The sequence below is a fragment of the Triturus cristatus genome, chromosome 8, assembly GCF_964204655.1.
Source record: "Triturus cristatus chromosome 8, aTriCri1.1, whole genome shotgun sequence".
In the NCBI taxonomy this organism is placed as follows: Eukaryota; Metazoa; Chordata; class Amphibia; order Caudata; family Salamandridae; genus Triturus; species Triturus cristatus.
The window spans coordinates 1,333,794,397-1,333,813,500 of record NC_140591.1 but is presented as its reverse complement, the minus strand read 5'-3'; the positions used below and the strand labels follow the sequence as shown (position 1 = coordinate 1,333,813,500).

The window sequence follows — 19,104 nt, the reverse complement described above, 5'->3', positions numbered from 1 at the left end:
AGTAAAGATATTTAGAAAACTGTGCACTAAATGAATTATTTGTTCGCAATTAGGACAGCTACTAGGAGTAGAACTGTTTCCAAATTTACCTGAACGGTATAGGGCTTGCTCATTGCGCTCCCTTCTTCAGTGCCTCCTTGGGCTTCTGTTAAAGGAGTCCTTTGTGCTGAGTTTAGCTGCTATTCTATCCAGAATTCGAAATGCTGGTCGCCACCAAGAGAACATTCATAAATAACATGTTCTGTTGTCTCTAAAGCCGTCACACTTTACGTACAGCACATAACATTGCTAACACGACTGTGAATGGTATAAGAATTTCTTGTGTAGGTAAAACCATTACAATTTTAGCATGAAATCATCAAGTGTGACAAAGTTCCTACTTACATTTTGAATTGTGACTTTACCATAATAAATCATTAACACTTCACTGACCTCTGACTGAGCCAGGTGCATATTTAAGTTAAACCATATGACCTGTAAGAAACCCCCTGTACCCATGGTGAGCACACACATATTTTGCTTTTAGATTTGTTTGTGTTTTGGACACTTCTTCTGAAGTCTGAGACCTGTTAAACGCGCCTCATGCCTTACACACACAATCACCTACCAGTGTGAGGTATGAAAAAGTTAAACTTGTGCACTGTAAATTGCACTGGAACAGTGTCCCCTCTGTTTAGTGAGTGGTGCACTTGCGTTTTGAGCCTGGCATTTTTGTGATTTTTTTCCTTTCTATTGTCCGGTACTCTTTTTTATGTGGTGTTTGGTAAACTATGTCCGACATTTTGCACACCCCAGCAGGTATGTGTCCATTGAAAGGCCAGAAAGCATGTTTTGTATCTATTTTTTAACTGCAGGGAGAAGACGTACGTTCGAAAGATACTTTAGATTTTGGAATAAAAATCAACAATCTTTAAGCAGAAACCTAACTGCAGAAAATGGATGCAGAACTCCTCCATCTGCGTGATAAAAAGGTCACAGATGAGGTGATACACTCCCACCTGCTGGAAAAGAATTTGTGTTTTCTTCCATGGCAGGGGACCTAAAGCACCTTTGAACGGGCACAGCAATGGGCCGCCCTCTCGGAGGGTCAAAAAGAACCCGTGCTCAAGGAAATGATCTTGTTAGGCTCAGACCTGAAATGCCCCCTACTATTGACTGCAGTACCATAAAACTGTTGCTTGAGCCCTACTTTCTAACTTGAAGGAACCTATAAGGTGACAGTTTCAAGAGAAGTTGGGGTCTGCATCTCACCGATGAGTGTGTATGATCCATGATCTTGTGAAATGTGGGGAAACATATTAAAGATAACTATATTACTATAAAGTGCTTCCATCTGCCAATATAAATGCTTACTCCCTGCCCCGCTGGACTGTCTTTTAACACTTCTGGGTGAGTTCATTCACTGCATATATTTAGAAAGGGTATGCAGTTCCTAAGGAGGATGGTTTGTTTGTGAGGTCAATTCACAAATCCGTCAATATTGACTGGACTCAATGAACCTATAGGTAGGGAAGGGGAGTTACCATATTAGGAACTAATGCCCTCACACACCCAGCAAGCTAGGTGTCATGCTTCATCATCTTGGCCTACTCCTCGTCGGGTCGGCAGTGCAATGCCCAACGGGCACCCGTGAAGGGGCTTTTTGGCGGAGATCTTTTGTTCCATGCCGTTTAGTGCGTGGGTGTGAGGGGCCTGAAGGAATGTAGATGAGTGGAGTGAGTTAAAAAAGGTTGGATAGTCTGTTAATTGTGTTTATTCAGGTCAGCTGTCCACCTCATTAAAAAGTTAGAGGAAGATGGACAGTTAGTGTGACTTGTATTTGTCTCTAACTGTCTCCTAATCTAGTGGTCGACATGTTTCATGCCCTCATTGCATTTCGTCAGGACCTGTGAGTGTTTCTATCACCAGTGTACAGAGGGTGATAATATCACTATCTGGGTCTGGCACCACTAAGGTGTGCCAATCGTCGCAATGGAGCAACCTAGAGCGACAGGTATTAGTGCTTCAATCAGCTTGTGGCGGTATCACAGTCTAGCCCATTAGCTATAGTTTCATGTTGCCTGAGGTGGTCCGTAACCTACCAGTCACCGCCAGTGCTCCATTAACTGCATAGTCTCGAGATGCTGCTGAACTCTTGCTTCCATTTTTAGCGCTGACTTATTTTTCCAAATCAATGGCAAAGTACATGGTAAGGGAATTCTAATCATAGATAATCAATTTTTATTGTTTCTTGTTGGTATTTTCAACATCAAATAGGTAAAATGTGTAGCTAAATAGGTTAAGGGGTCATTTTTCATTTGCTTTACCTTCTTTACCTTTCTTAATGTATTCCTGTTACATTTAGTTAATAGTTGTGAAATTAATTGGTTAAAATTTTCAAGCTTTTTATTTCCTGACTGCAATGTTGTTTAAAGTGTTTTTACACAAGACCACTGATATATTTATGTATCTTGTTCTTGCTCAAGATAACCGAATGATAGCCAAGTAATACCCTAGGAGGAAAGAGTGTCATCTTTTTGCACGAGGCCCGCTGTTTTTATCTGTATCTTGTTGCGGTATTGCAGAATATATTAACAGCATGATGGAAAAGATAGATTTGATGACTGTGCTTATTTAGTACAGAATTTAAGGCTAAAGAGATCAATGGCTCCAAAAGTACATCATCAGGCAGACCCCCAGGAATAATCTGCTCTTTCCTCCAAGGGTATTACGCGGCTATCATTCCTGTGGGTCTGCCTGATGATGTACTTTTGGAGCCATTGAGCTCTTTAGCTTTAAATTCTGTACTAAATCAGCGCAGTCGTCAAATATATCTTTCCCATCATGCTGTGGAAATGAACCACGCTGGGATGCACTTTTTTTTTAAGTGCACAAGATAGGGGGGATAGTCTCCATCAATATGTGCTAGTCTTATTTGAACCTGCACGATCAACACCATTAGATGGCTATTTTACCACGCTTTCCATTGACCTTTATTTTTTGGGCATTGGATTGCGCCAATCAATTTGTATAGTTCAGCTTGGAATATTACTTCGAAGTACTGAAAAGATGCCAGGTAACGGCATATGTTCAGGACAGTTCTCACAATCAAGGTGTAACCCAGCGATTTGGTTTGTTGCCTTACAATGATAGTGCCCTGAAGAAGTCCTAGGTTTACAAGGACGAAACGTGTTGGCTGCTGGTTACGAACAGAACAATAAAGAAGAAAATAATATACACTTCCCATTAGAAGCCACTCTCTTCATTGAATTATGATTTCCTATGTTTGCGGATAATTTCATATGGACTTTTTGATTTACAGTAGTGCAGTTCCAATCCAGCTTTTTTATCCCCTTGGTAGGGGAGGTGCTTCTGGGCAGGGGGCACATTTGGAGATTTGTACACAGGATTGCTTTGTATTTAAAATGTACTGGTAATTTACGGTACAGGTGCTGCATATGTTGCTTTTGTCCACTGTCCACATTTCGAGTTTCTGCCTTTATTTAACTGTCTTGATAGGAAACGACCAGCAGAGGTCAGTAAAATACCAGAATTGCTTTCTGCTGAGGAACATTCTTTTTTTAATTTTTTTGACAACTACCTCTATTTAACTTTATTGATAGAAAACGATCAGCAGAGGTCAGTAAAATACCAGAATCACTTTAGCATTCTCTAGATTCCGGTCCATAGATTTTGTCTTCCATGAGCACCCGTAGACAATAATACTTGTTTCAAATCTTAGTTTTTCAAAGATATGACCACAGAAGGCTCTGATTTTATTTTTAAAACAGAACTTTGGACTATACCATTTCCAGCTGAAAGGCAATATTTCTCTCCATGTGTTCCCATACCTGGCGTGTCACGCAGTTTGGTGCTTACTGTCTCTCCATGTTAAAGAACAGTAGATGGTTCAGCACTCAGGCTAATGTGCTGCATAGCTAAATATCTATAAGGTCCCAAAGGCGAGACCAATTGCATTGCAAATGCTTGTTTTAATTCGGGGATGATGGGATTGGTTCGCTTCCAACATACTGAAAAAAATCACCCTCCTCTAACGTCAGGCACTTTACAAATTTTCTAAAATTTGCAGTCAACAAAATTACAAATGGCATTAACACTCACAGAAATCGTAATAAAAGATAAAAGGTACCGGATGATTTTAGTTTGGAAAAGTGAATAAAAGTACAAACCTGTTTCAGAAATCACTACGTGATACGAATCCTCTGCTTTGGTTGAAGTAAATGGCTTTCCAACCGTTGTTGTAGGGAAAGTCTCTGAAAAATATTAAAAGTATTCCATCAGACATAAACGTATAGCACCTACTCTGTAAAAGCAGGTCTATTTTGCAGACGCAGACACGCTTCTGGTGACTAGATGGCAAGGTGTAAATAACTGGGGTGGTCTCACAGTTAAGTTGGTAGCACATCTGGAATGGAAATCAGTGAACCACTCTACATACATTCTTTGATTAGTAGGAAATCCGTGCACATGAATGGTCTCCTTTGGGTCGTTCATTCACATATCTTACTGCAGTGAAGTAAACATTGGTTTAGCCTCTGACCTCATGCCTGTTAGTGGCGGTAATGATTCATGAAGTTATTGTGTCTCTTGCGTTGAAACTCGATCTGAAAGTTCACATTTCTTACCGTATTCTGGGGCTGCTCTGTCTCCGAGCTCTTTCTCTAGGACATTCTCTGTTGAATGAATTGTTTACAAGTGCAAGGACACGTTAGAACGAATAAGCAGATGTCTTAAAGTCTTAATGCACTTTGCAGAAACCAACTTGAAATGTAAGCAGAGAACATTCAATTAAAAAAAGTCTTTCCCGCAAGCATATGATGAAGTGCCATGCTCTTTTGGCATCCTGTAACTCTAAATCTTTGCTTTATTGACACCATATTTCCTTCAAACGTGAAGGCTCCAGTAAGTATGCGAATGCGAAAAGGAGTACGTGTTTGTATAAATGGAGATTAAACAGACTTAATAGAGGCAAATGGTTGCATCATTTCTGAAACACTGTCCCATAATCAGAACGATGTTCATAAATACATATATATATATATGTGTGTGTGTGTGTGTCTGTGTGTATATATATATATATTTACGTACAAATACATAGATACATCTTGTGTTCTTTTTTTTCGCCGCCCCCCAATTTATTAAACTGATTTCTGTTTCAGCTATATGCTGATATTGCACATTATACACCTTGGAGCACAGAATCTTAAAGCCAGCATGTTTACGGAATAAAAATGGGTACAGGACTTAATTCAGAATCCCTGGCTCGCTTCTTGTCTGATCAAAGTGAAATATCACTCGTCTCCATCTCTTTGATGTAAAGCGGTCTACCATCCACTGGGGCGATGCCCAAGCCATGCAAAATATAATAATAAATATATGAGGCTTTAGGCAAAATGTTGCCACCCAATTTGATGATCTTTTCTTTCGTTTCACATTTTTCTGCATAACAAATTGAAATCCTTATTCAATCAATTTCTAGGAATGGGCAAAATCTAGATTACACCGGCATAATTTGTGTAGTTTTGGTATTGTGCGTTATGCTTTTTAAGGGAAATTCCTGAAATTGAGGGATTATGCCATCCCGTGAAACTACGCGCTGTTTGCGAGAAAAAACATACTGTGCACGACCACAACAGAACGTGAGCAGCTGCTGCTCACATTGCTTTTGTTTTTCACACTACTTTTTTAGCACCTCATGCGCTCTTGCATCAAAAATTGACGCAGAACGTACTTCGCGTTAAAATATATTGTCAAATGATAGATTTGCATGTCACATAAATATGCATTATTTTGTTGAAATTTCGTGTTATTTCACGGAAGCAGATTATACGAATAACTCCCACCTCTATATATGTTGATGCCCACCCCTCAGGTTAAATGTCTGGATTGAAGCTAATAACGGAGGATCACATATTTCATGGCCAAGTGTCTCATGTTCACAGGGCCTACCAGGGGTGGGTGACCTTTAACGGCTCATTATGGAAACTCTTTGCAGGGATTGACCCAGAGGTCATGCACAGCTGGATTGGGAGGTAAAAATGCTCTAGCAGCTGCGCACAGCCTTTGGCTATGTGCAGCAACCTAGCATTTTTGTCAGTATGCACCCTCAGTGTAAGTCTTCCATCATGTGCAATGAATTTGGCCAAGAGTGTGACATTCGTCCACAACATGTGCCCAACCTGTATGCTCCAGACTAACTCTGTATGACACTGAGCAATGCTCAGCTGGTTAAGGAAGTAATCATTATTGGGCACCTGTGTATGGCTTTGGACCATGCGCAATAGACTCAAACAACGTTTCTCAGAAATCTTCAAAGCGTGAATTCGTAAAGCCACAATGTCATCCACTGCATACAGCGGTTGCCTGTGCACCCTGAAGATCTCTATGCACACTTTTAGGGTCAAGTGAAGTGGACTGTTTAAACTGACATTTTCAGAGGTTGTCCCTCAAACCAGATGTGCATTTCCTTTGGGCATGTGCAGCTGGTTTGAAATCAATCGTTCTGGAGTTGCTGGATGCAGCCTTTGGTGTGCACAGCTGTTTTTTTTGTAAACCAGCCCTAAAAATTACAAGTCCACCGTGTATGTTATTTGCCCTTGTAGTGAAAGGAATGTGCCTAGGGTGTAGCATTAAACCACATCCTGCACCTTCCGTATACGTCCCACGCCAGCTGCCTGGGGACGTTAACTCCATTCTGCTGGGTTGGGAAGTAAAGTTAAAGGCAGCTCTGCACAGAATTCGTTGTGTGGCTGTCCCTGTTTTTTCAAACAAATCCCCCTGATCATGACTTTAAAGAGCCATCAGCTGTACACTGTGAGGATAGGGGCAGTATGTGGTATTTTACCCACACCATATTACAAACCCATATAGCTCTCAAACCATCCCAGTTGGCATGAGTCTATATGTTGCAAGCTCTGTGTGCAGGGCACCTATTCACATACCCAACTGCCTGCAAACCTGGACGGTGTACACTGGGGTCTGGGACGAGGAAGTGACTTACATCCATTCCCTAAATTGAGATCTCTTTGCTACTGAAACAGCTCCCAATGGCCAAAAGGAGTGCAAAGGTAGTTCTGTGGATACAAAGGCCCTGCACCCAAACATTAACATTTCTTTGGTGCAGAAAATGGGAAACACTAATTTTTGATCTCTTCATTAAGTTTCCCCCCATTGACATAAAATGTGATCTAGAAAAACTAAGTTCAACACACTAATAGCATGTTTTGGGCAGATTTGACAAAAGACACTACAATCATTTTAATCTGAATGATTATTGGGACTCCCTTTAAATTTGCTCCATCTTGAAAAATCTGCAATCAGTTCACACACCAAAACACATCTAAAATGGTTAAAGGGATAGTGTGTGCTTGAATTTCATGTGTATTATGCGCCAGGTATATAGACACAGATTAAGTGCTTTTCAAAAAGTAATGGATTTAAAGGTAGTATATAAAGTTTAGCCTGCTCAATGTGTCGTAAATGCTTCAGTTTTACATGTCATGCGCAATTAGGTATTGTAGGTTGGGCACCACAGATTGCCCATCTGGGCAAGCTTCAATTACTTGTCCCTTTAGAGAAACTGTTCCACAATGCTGGTGTTCCTTGAACTCACATTTATTTCTATCCAATATTGAACTCAACTTATAGATGTACACACATATATTTTCTTTATAAATTCCATATGTATTTAAAGTTGCGAGGAAATATTAGTTAGCGGGTAATCAAATTAATGCAAATCTATGGAGTAAAGAAGGCAGCCAAAGATAAAACATGTGTACTGTACCCAACTTCTATTCACATGTTGTTTGAATACTATCAATAACATCATTAATTCCAACAACTGACCAAAGCCTCTCAAACGACCATGATGGTTATACTTATTCACTATACTATACATCAACATATCAACTATGTTCTTAAATGTTCTATTCTTACCATTAACTAGCCAGGTGTTTTCACCCTTACACACTTTCAACAGCACAGGTGTAATTGCTTGCAAGAAAAACCCACAATACTTCATTTTTCTATATCAACAAATTCCTGTGGTGTGTGTTCTGCATTAATTGCCTTTCCATTAGCTCTAACACCCTCATCCCTTCTATAATTACTGTACTGTAAGTCATCACAGGTAATATATGACTGGTGTGCTGGCTGCTCAAAAATGTAAGCTAGTTCAAAGAGTCTTATTTTCCAATATCACCAGTGATGAGTCTGCTTACTATGATTCTGCTGTACTGGGTGAACAGCATCCCTAGAATGCCTTCCAGATTAACTTTATATTACTCAAGTAAGTCTGACATGTGGAACCTCTGTTGCTTAGAACACCAGTATTGTGTTTTTGGGAACAGCTGTCTGCTCCATGGGATTGCACGGCTGTTTGAAATGAACAAATCACCCGTAAGAACCCTGGTTGCTCTAATATCTCTCCAATAATCCAGAACTAGCTTTGCACTCCTTACAACCTCTCTCGGTGTCCTCACTGGTGGACCTATCCTCAATTGTTTAATTGAGAGCCGGCCCATATTGTGTCTATCTACTCCTTCTCTATTTGTCTCATTTCCTCCTTAACATCTACCTCAGAGGCATCCAGAATCAGGGACATCATCTAAGAGTCACTGGCAATTGCCATCAGAAAATGGCATAATTTTCTAATACATAACTTGAGAAGTGACCTTTCTGCCATTCAATTTGTTTCAGCCCACATTTCAACCAGATTATTTCGCTTGATCTCAGTCTGGCGCTACTGATAATTCTTTTGACATTCTCACAGGCAGGTGTACCCTCAGTGGCAGTCAACTGAAGGACTGAGAGTCCCGAATGTTTGCATCTATCCCTTCTCTATTTTTATTACATTCTCCAGAGCACCTACAATTGAGAGCTTGCAGAACCAGTGACATAATCTGTAAATCAGAGACAGTTGCCATCTTGGAGTGGCTGAACCTTCTGTTTAATGATGCATGCAGTGCGTTTACACGAAGCCAATGCAACTCTGAATATTACTGATTTGTGTGGCCATTTGCCTTCTTCGTATTCATGCATGAAATGTATTCTTTCTAATGTAGTTCTGATTATTTCCGTTTTGCTTCACCTAATTTTTCCTATCATTTTGATGTCTATTTGGAAATTATATGTGTTTTGTATTATCCATCCTTATTCTTTGCCTTTATGCAAGTTTGTTTATGATGTGTTTTAATGCTATCGGGAAGAGGTGTGGCGCAGAGGCCAGGGCGACTGACTCCGTAACCCGGGGGCTCACGGTTTGATCTCTGGTGCTGGCTGCAGATCAGCCCAGCACCATGTGACTCTGGGCAATAGCTCGCTTAATCTTCCCGACGGCCCCCAGCGCCTTGACACCTTTGGGTAATTGTTTGCGCTTTACAAATACTGGACATTTACATAACTCAATTATTCTCTAGTTTCAAATATTTGGTGTGTCTTTGAGATGCTCTTCTAGCTAAGAAGTGTAGAAATCGTTATCCATAATCAGAATTTCTCCTTCTTTATCCATCATTCTGATTATTATGGTGGAGTGGTTCTACAGTTTCAGTATTGCAGGTTGCTCATTGCTTTTTATATTGGTTTTGATTTTTTTAGATATACAATTAATTGCTGAAATATCCTTCAACACTAAATTTTCAAATGCGCTCAATAATTTGTGGCTGATAGAGGCATACAGTTTGATTTTTTGTTGAACTTCTCAGGAAAATATTCACCACTTTTTACTGTCGGGTCCTTGGTAGCAAATTATATTTGAGTCTTAATTTTCTCGTGAACTTGTAGAAGCTGAAATCAATCTCTAATTTATTAGCACTGTACATGTGTACAAATAATGCCCCTCTTTCCAATGCTCTCTTTTTTCAAAATGAGCGGTGAAATGTTAATCATGAGGCTCTTATTTTACGCCTTAGTTCTCATTTTTAAATGCTCTCTCTTGAGTACGTTGAATTGATTTTTTCTTCCTAAAAAACTTGGGATATCCTCTATTCAAAATCTGATGTCAATGTAGTTTCTGTGTCTATGATTTAACTACTTATCACGTTAGTAGAGCCTTTATCCTCGGGAGTGGCACTCCCTCCTTCTTGGTTCTTGACGCTGACTGATGTATGTGCTTTCTCTGGTGTAGTGGATGCCACTTTTTAGCTGTCCTTTAGGAAAGGCAAGTATTGGATTCACTGGTATCTTGAGTTAAAGATGACTAGTTCCGATCAGAGCTCCCCTTTTGGCATACCTCTCTGTCCACATGTACACCTTGTTGTTTACTTGTACCTTGACCACATTTATTAATTTTAGGATCTTTGATAATCTTTTTATTTATTCTGGATCTGTTAGCTCAAGGTGGTATAACTTTGAGGGAGAGTGTCCCTGCTGAAAGAGCCATCCTCTCACACAAAGTAAAGGGGTTACACATCTTGACTGCTGCCTTTCTGACCCATTCTAAAAGATTACAAATGAGTCTCCAGCTTCTAACATAAATCAGTTCTGGAAATGAATTAGAACCAGAGACCAGCATGCCTTTGCATATCTTAGGTTCCCAAGAAAATGTACAATAAGATTGTGTTTTAAGAACTAAAGGTAGGAAAGTGACATATATGAAAATCAATGTCATTCTGTAACTTTGCTTACAGAATAGAGAAAGATCTAAACATAGATTGTGGAAATGGACTTAGTGTGCATTCGAGATTACCTAAAGTTGTAGAGAAGAAGATCTTGACCAGAAGTGTTTTTAGTGCTTTGGATTCAAGAAAAAAAGATACCTGATTTAGTGGAGTTGGGACAATGAAAATTTGAGACCTCAAGAATTCTATCAATGATGAGTACTCATTTCTGAAGAAAGGGATGGAATGGAAAATAATTTGAGATGTATGATGAAAACCAAATTAATAAATTACCTTTGCTTAGGTATAGTACAAAGAAAACCCAGAGGTTTAATTCAAGACGAGGAAATTCTCTTGGTTATGCCAAAGGCCTGCACTTATATTTTGCTAGTTTTGCTTGTGTTTCTTCTGATAACTGGCAACATATGCCATTATCTCTGACTTACATATGCTATTTTCGATACGCATTATAAGAGCACAGCAAGAGACACATTCAACTATCGCTTATCAATAATCCCATTCCATTCTAGGGTTACCTCAGCAATGAAACACCTCTGTCTTGTCCCTTCTGACGACTCCTTGATTGGTGCTTGTGTATATTATTTCTCCCCTGTATAATTGGAACAGCCCCAGTATCGCTGGAAGAATTTACTCTGCTCTGATTGACTGTGTGGGTATATTTTAGAGTTAGTCAGTGCCTAGGCTTAAAGATCATAGCCACCCACCTACAAAAACTAGGGTACCATACACCATCTTTGATTCAACATTTCTGCTTTCACACTAGACTAGGACTATTTTTCTGTACTCTTATTTTCATAAACCTTTCAGCTGCCCAAGCTAGTAATATACATGTTATAATTTAATAGTGCTTCTATGAGCTAAAGGAATACATCATGAGCTTAGAATATCTTTATAATGGGCTGAGTTGGATATTTCAAACTTAGGTAGAATTGTTAGAGCCTGGGATTCTGTTTGTCTGGTAGATGTGCCAGGCCTATCACATAAGGAGAAATTAAAGCTATTGCCCTGAGTACAACTCCTTCCATGTTGTGAGAAGTCTACAACAGCACAAGTTCATTAGTGACTGCTCTTTGAATCTCTGACAAGTCTTTAGGAAGGCAGATTTAAGCACTGTTCATGGAGTAAACAAGGGTACACTCTTATGCCAGCTGCAATTTGTTCATTATCAACAGAGGTTCACCCATAGGCATTAAAAGACTCTGGCTTTATAAGATCCACTAGATGAGGTATTGCAGCATTCAATAAGGAAGAACTTTTTTGCAATGTATAGATAATTTCTGAATCCACCGTATATTTGTTAAATAGAATGGTTTTGAATTCAGTACTCCAGCGCTTGGATGAGCCATTCCTATTATATTTGATCTTGACAGATCAAGTGCCATCCTGAAGAAACTTCATCTTCTCACATTTTGATTTAAAACTCTCCAGACTACTTCTAGCTCGAAGGATGACTCTTCTCTCAAAACCCCATAATTTGGCATTTCTCGGGAATTCTTCCACTGTGTGTTGACCTTACCTATCACATAGAACAGACTTTATTCCAACACGCTAACACCAAATTCCTGTTGTCAAATTTATTTTCATTATGGTGCTCCTGTTTTTTGCTACTGGGTTTAATAATACATATTCATTATGTGTAGAAGTTAGAACTTGGATCTTCCATTTTCTGGACATTATGTCGCCGACTAGGAAAACATATTGAGAATCTTTGTAAAAGGCAATCATCTGAAAGCAAAATGCATAACATGATCTGAAGTGCAGATAACACTTTCTGCTACAGGCAATTACTAATATATTAGGTGGTCAGATTTTACAAAGTCACACGCCTGGGAAGAAATGGGAAAATATTTATTTCCATGTGCCATGTCGTAGTGAACACAAAGACAGACATTTGAGAACAATTGACAATGCTATCAGGCGGTCAGATTTTACAAAGTCACAAACCTGGGAAGAAATGGGAAAATATTTATTTCCATGTGCCATGTCTAGTGAACACACACAAAGACAGACATTTGAGAACAATTGACAATGCTTTCCACACACTCATTGAGCTTCTAATTGTATGCCTATTTTAAGTATGCACAAATCTACAATGATTTTGAAAATATGCCTCATGCGCCCACATTTCATATTTTTTTTCGTCTGTTTATTGAAAAGTGATTCATCTTAGATGTACAAAATTAATATTTTCGAAGACACCCCTGTTTAACAGAAAAAAGGTAATGGTAGCATTTTTACCTTTGCAAATGAGATTTGCCCATACAAATGTTTCAGGTTAAAGAAAGGAAAGTTAAATCACATTTGACAGAGAAGAGAAACAATTATACAGCTAACATTATTTTACCAAACATTGCACGCCAGCATTGCTGCAGCAACAAGTCATTAAAAAATATATAACAAAGGGAATGAGATTACTTGTGCATCAGTAGCAAAATGTTCTTTTTATTGAAGGCTTTCCTCTCTAATAATCCCAAAAGACAATTGACCCAAACGAAGAAATGTCATCTGGAACTTCATTTTTAAAGATTTCTAAACAAGCCGAAAGTTATTTCCTGTTCTGTTTTTTATTCCTCTGCCTCGCAGTCGTGGCCTTGCAAAAAGCAATTCATCCCCTTCAATGAACTATATAGAAATATCAATATCTAATTGCAGAGATGCTGGTCTTACAGTAAACAGTGTTCTTTAAAAATAACCATCATCTTCGCCAGGTTGGATCTGGAACATAAGACTAACATCACTAGATCAATATGGAGGCCAGGCTGTAATGAAAAGGGGACAAAGCATGCCCAGGCCTGAGGCACGGTATTTACTGGTCGAATACGGAGGAAGAAAGGCACAACTGTGTCTGAATACTGATTTGTAGATAAAAGATACACCCAAGAGCTGCAGAGTGTTCTAAAAAGCACAAAGGGAACCATACTATCACATTATTGTGATAGATTTGTGCAATTCCATATTTCAGCTATTCCTAATATTGTAGATTATGAGATTATTACACCATAAAAAAGACTTGATGTGAGCTGAGTTTGTAAGTGTCTTATAATTGAACTCAATTTTTTTTTTGGGGGGGCGGGGAGCGGAATTTTATATAGCGCGAACTCGACCCGAAGGTATCAGAGCGCTTTACATGAGCACCAGTTGCGTAACAGATGGACACATTCATTTTGGTAGGCACGGGGAGATTAAGTGATTTGCCCAGAAACACAGGATGTAGTGCGTCGTTGCCGCGACTCGAACCCAGTTTCCCAGATTCGAGGTTTACCGCTCTAGCCTTTAGGCCACATCCGCTCCCCGACATTGTTTTGTTGAGTAAAGTCTTTGTACTGTAATCAGGAAGAAACTGCCACTACCGGGAGTTAGAGTTCACTATAAGTACAGGAGGGTACCAAAATAGCAATGATTTCCTTGTGAAAGTAAAAAGTGACAAGTCACGCAATGATTTTGCCTTGGAAAATATATAAACAGAGCATCCGATATCCAATTTCTTGTGGTGCTTTTTTTGAAAAAAATAGTAGAAACAACAGAGAAATTATTTCCGTTTATGGTAAGATAATGACTTCTGCTAGAAAGATCTTGATACAAAAATAAGAAGGTGCATTCAGTGCCTCAAACATGTGGAAGGGTGGGGCACATTAGATATGATAAAAGATACACAACAGGATGAGAGCTTTAAGTGAGTCAAAGAAACTTGCGAAGTCTACTGGGGCAGGACACATCCAACTCAGTACAGCTATGGCTGCCATAGAAATAGAATGAATGAATGAATAATAGCATTTGTAGTGTACACACTACCCGTGGCATCTCTAGGCATCAGTCAAGCAAGTCACCTAAAATAAGTGCATTTTTAAGACTTTCTGCAAGGTTGTCAACAAACCAGTTTGTATTAAGGCATAGGGCGATGAACTACATGAGCTTGGGTCTGGCACAGCGCCTGGATACCCTCACGGGTGATTAGTTACGTTATAACTACTGATTGATTGACTGACTGATTGAGGGTTCTCCCTCCCCGGCCCTCCTTCCAGAGACCCTCCTACCAGGACCCTCCCACCCCTGCTCCTAAACTTTTCTCAAGGATTAAACATCAGGAGAGGCTCTGAAATTCGTAAACTGAAGGTAACTTCAAAGGGCTAATTTTGTCCTGGAAATACTTGGAGGTGAAATTCTAAACCATTCGACCATAATGCAGCCAACTCAAAAGGCTTCATGAAGCCTGCTGGGGAAGGACACACCGAGGTCAGGGCGACTTTGACTGCTCTATGTAGCACAGTTTTTGGGTAGAGTTACTCGCCAAGGCATTAGTCATCTAGCATTTGGTTGCTAGGGGAGATTAATCTTTCTGTTCAGAGTGATATTTGTAACCAATCAAAATCTGAAAAAGTAGCAGTTCTGTACTATAATGAAGTGAAGCTTCACTGTGACTTTTTAACGAGTCTGGGATTTAAACGTTCCAGTTTATGTAAAGAAAGCCATTTCTGTGCTTGATTTATTGCTCAAATTGTGGCAGTCCTAATTAACAGTGGCAAGTCTTTCAGAGCTTATAATACTGTAAAAAATGTATGCTGTCGGTAAGTAATAGTGAGAGCATCTTGTAAGTAGATAACACATGGTTATTTTAGCAGTAATCTGTGATTCTTTTTAAATGCAAAACTGAATCTTAGGTTTGACCTGCTTCTGGTTCAATGCACATCAAAAAAACTACATTCAGCATACGCAATGGATAATTTATTGAAGTTATGCCTTATGCATCTTCTAGTATTTTATCCCCCAATGTCATCTCTTTAGAAGCAGAATTCCTGATCCGTGAGACTAAGCATAGTCCAATGCTATAAAGCTCAAAAGTGCCTCAAAAGCATTTCTAATGTACATTATCAATACATTGTTTTTGATTTTTTTTTCCCACCTGGAATATACTTGCAGATGAAGTTGTGTTTCATATTACACCTGTCATCATTCCACTGATAAAGGTAGGGGCCGCCAATGCCGGGGTTCGCAGTCGGTTGATGATACATTACAACGCAAGCTTCACTTCCGCATGAGGGTTCATCAATGTACCAGTTTCTAACACAGATAAATAGAAAGTATGACTTAAACTTGATGGCAAATGGAAGAGTAGGAGACAGTGTTCTTCTTAACATGATTACACATTGCACTGCAAAGGCTGCACCACTGAATGTCAATGCCAACAATCTCGTGCAACAAGAATATCATGGACAGAATGTCGAAAGGTAAGTGAATATATGGAAGTATAGGTTTACTATTCTTACCTCCACATCTAGGTACTTTAAAGATGTATGTGCCACACAGGTACATATATGTGGAGTAAGGTGTAGTAAATCTAAACTTAAAAACCTGTGTGTGTGTGTGTATATATATATATATAGTCCTTGATATTCTGTCCCACTGATATTCTTGGTTCTATATTTAGGGTGCCCATTGCAAGTGACATGCCTGGGCCTGATTTGCAAAGATCGATGCATGAGTATTTATGACTTACTCTCGTAGTACTCTTTGATTACTTGTGAATTATTTTTATTACTCATTGAATTTGATTCACAGCACATTTACTCTAATGTACAATCATTTTTTGTCAAACTATCCAATGTTCCGTGTCGCAATCACACTCTCAAATATCAAACCCTTTTTTCATTAAAAAAAAAAAAAAGGAAATTATGGTAAACGCATCATTTTGGCATATTTGTAGGTTTCTTGTAATCTTGACTTGCAGCCAATAGACAAAAAACACATGGAGAGCTGTCCTACAAGTCGTAGCGACCCTTTACCTGAAATTTGAACTGGATCCATCGACCCATTCGTACATGTCGGAGCAGGAACTTGCTGAAGTCTGAGATCTTCCGTTTCTCCAGAGTCCAATCCAGAAATCTCCATCAGAAATTCCAGAGCCTGGTTTTGTAAGGTTTTGAAGCAAGCCCTTTATCAGTGTCTGCTCTGCTTCGCTTTCAAGGCTCAACAGAACTCCATCCCCGATTTCGCACGCTTGCCGAGCCTCCTCAAACCCAAGGCGCCTTGAGATTTCATGGAAGTAGGCAATCTTGTAACAGGGCTCGTTGGCGTTCCCCAAGCACACCTTTTGACCTAAAATAGGAGCAGAAAAATATATGATTTAAGCAATTTCTCAACGATGGACGACACACTGCAGCATCACAGAGATCGTGCACAAGATGCCTAGGCTGCACAAGATGTCAATTTGATTAAACCTTATCAATGCTGCATAGCTATAGTCTGCTATCGAGGCAAAGAAGAACATGAATGTATGGAATTCAGACTTGTATCATAAAAATAAAACTTACAAAACGTTTTCTTTGCAAAACCCAATAAATTCATCAGTATGAATCTGTGGGCTCAGAGAACCTGTAGGTGGCTGTTTTATGTGATAATGGCCACTAATTCGACACAACTCTGCAGTTGTAAGTCACACCGGACTTACATGCTGCACACTGCATGATAATGGACTTCCAAGGAGTGCGTGCGATCTTTGAAAAACACATAAATTATGATGCACAGCAAATATTGGTCGACCACGAATGCCACTCACCACAGACAGATAGATATTGGAAAAACTGATCAGGATGTCAATGCCATATTTTCTGTATCATGCATAGATCATCTGTTGATAAGGTGACATTCATAATTGTATGTCACAATATATAGATCAAATAGATTGACATGCATGTACTTCACAATATTGACTACCAACATATAGTTAACCAGCATCCTATACTACCATTTGTACTAACATTGTCAACCACTTACTTTGACTACCAACACATAGTCAAGGTAATGGCTACAATCATTAAATGAATGAACCCACTGGTACAACAAACACCCTTACCCTGCAATTGTTTTAGTGCTATATTGCTCTCACTGCAGCCATAGCTGTCCACACCTCTTGTAAACATTGCTTTACCTACTTTACAGCACTACATGTATTAAAATCTGGGTCTTTTGCAACATGTATATGGCCAAATGCAATCTTCCATCAGGCCGCTCTTGGAGAACCCTTGTGTATTCATTCAGATAGGCCGGAAATGTAAAAAATGCAGTGGAAGAAATCAGGTGTTCAGGATAGCCCCTGAGGACAACAGCCATCCTTTATTTTGCAACTGACATTCTTACAAACAAATGTTTGTGCTCTGCTGTGCGTAACCATAACGACAGCTCCATCGATAGTCTTTGCAAAGTGTTTGCCATGCACACAAGCTCTAATGATCATGATAAGTATTGAAAAAGTTATACGTAAAATGAATGGATTCCACTGAATGAAGCTGGAATTTCTGATACCACGGCCATTGGTAATTCTGGGATGAACGGTTTGGGATCACAAATTGATCTATTACTGTCTCCTGAAAAGTGATTAGTTCCATAATGAAATCAGGAGTATCACATCAAATTCCTATGGTTATTATTCCCTTCCACAATCCCAGCATTTCAGCAATCCTCAATTGCCTACCCCGAAACCTCTGTAAATAATTTACACTGATAAGTCAGGGGGCAGCTTCTCTGAATGCAAATATGCACCTCAAAATTTACAATTATGCTTTCAGGAATTAGGGCTTGTGCGGAGTAGTCTCTGAGGGGGGATCCCTTTGATACTAGAGGAAGGGAGACAAAATTAGGGTTTCACTTATCCGAATAAACAAAAGGGTGACGCTGACTAGCACTAAATTGCACGTTGAAGAGTCATAGAAACAAATGACAAGGATAAGGTAGCTTTACAATGTGGTGGGTGCTTTTATTCTTACAATGCAACCCCAGACTCCGTTGTCCCATTTCTCACTGGTTTGGTTATGTTCTCAGATAGCTTGAGTTACCTCGTTCTCTTCTCTGCACGGGAAATTTCTAAATTCTCAAAGAATCAGATGACATCTTTGGCTTTCTACTGCAGGGCCAGGAAAAGCACAGTTCACCAGGAGTCTGCTAGCAGCAGAACACACTGTTGCTGAGCAGGTAGACTGCCAGGACTTTTACTTTCAGATTATGGTGAACAAACTGGCCCCACAAAAATGATGAGACTTGCTGACCCACATTTGTTATGAATGACTGAACTGAAAAAACACTAAGTAAACAAAATCCATCTACTCAGTAGCACAGATTCCTTTAACTTGATTGATATTTGAGGGGCAGTTGTGTCTTGATGCCACTGTGGTAGGCAACTACTGCCTGCTGCCACTCTTGGGCAAACACACCATCTATAGCAAGCTACCTTTTTCATGGCTTGTTCTGTGTCCTGCATTTCAGCGCAATAACTACAAAGAGACATTGCTATATAGTGAATAACACCTAGGTCACCGGATTACAAGCTATTTGTGGACGGTTGAATGAGTTCAAGCATTCAGAGTTCATATTACTGCAGATGTATTTTGAAAACATTATTCAAGACATTCTATATTGCTTATTGTTTAATCAAGATAGACCATTGCTAGACAACCCAGTGCATTTTTAGTGTCACAGCTGCCAGGTCCTCAGGGTG

General features: G+C 39.5%; 1 protein-coding gene across 4 annotated transcripts in view; it reads right to left on the bottom strand.

The window, feature by feature from the left end:
- The window catches only part of CHODL (chondrolectin), a 344,320-nt gene that overhangs the window by 134,027 nt on the left and 191,189 nt on the right, over nucleotides 1-19,104 (bottom strand). For 2 of the 4 annotated variants that reach the window (XM_085620543.1, XM_085620542.1), the window contains exons 2-5: nucleotides 16,397-16,709; nucleotides 15,517-15,674; nucleotides 4,626-4,673; nucleotides 4,170-4,253 (exon numbers count right to left, since the gene is read on the bottom strand). In XM_085620543.1, the coding sequence (XP_085476669.1) occupies nucleotides 4,170-4,253; nucleotides 4,626-4,673; nucleotides 15,517-15,674; nucleotides 16,397-16,709 (603 nt within the window). The remainder of the gene's footprint in view (nucleotides 1-4,169; nucleotides 4,254-4,625; nucleotides 4,674-15,516; nucleotides 15,675-16,396; nucleotides 16,710-19,104) is intronic. The other 2 variants (XM_085620545.1, XM_085620544.1) reach the window with 1 other exon arrangement.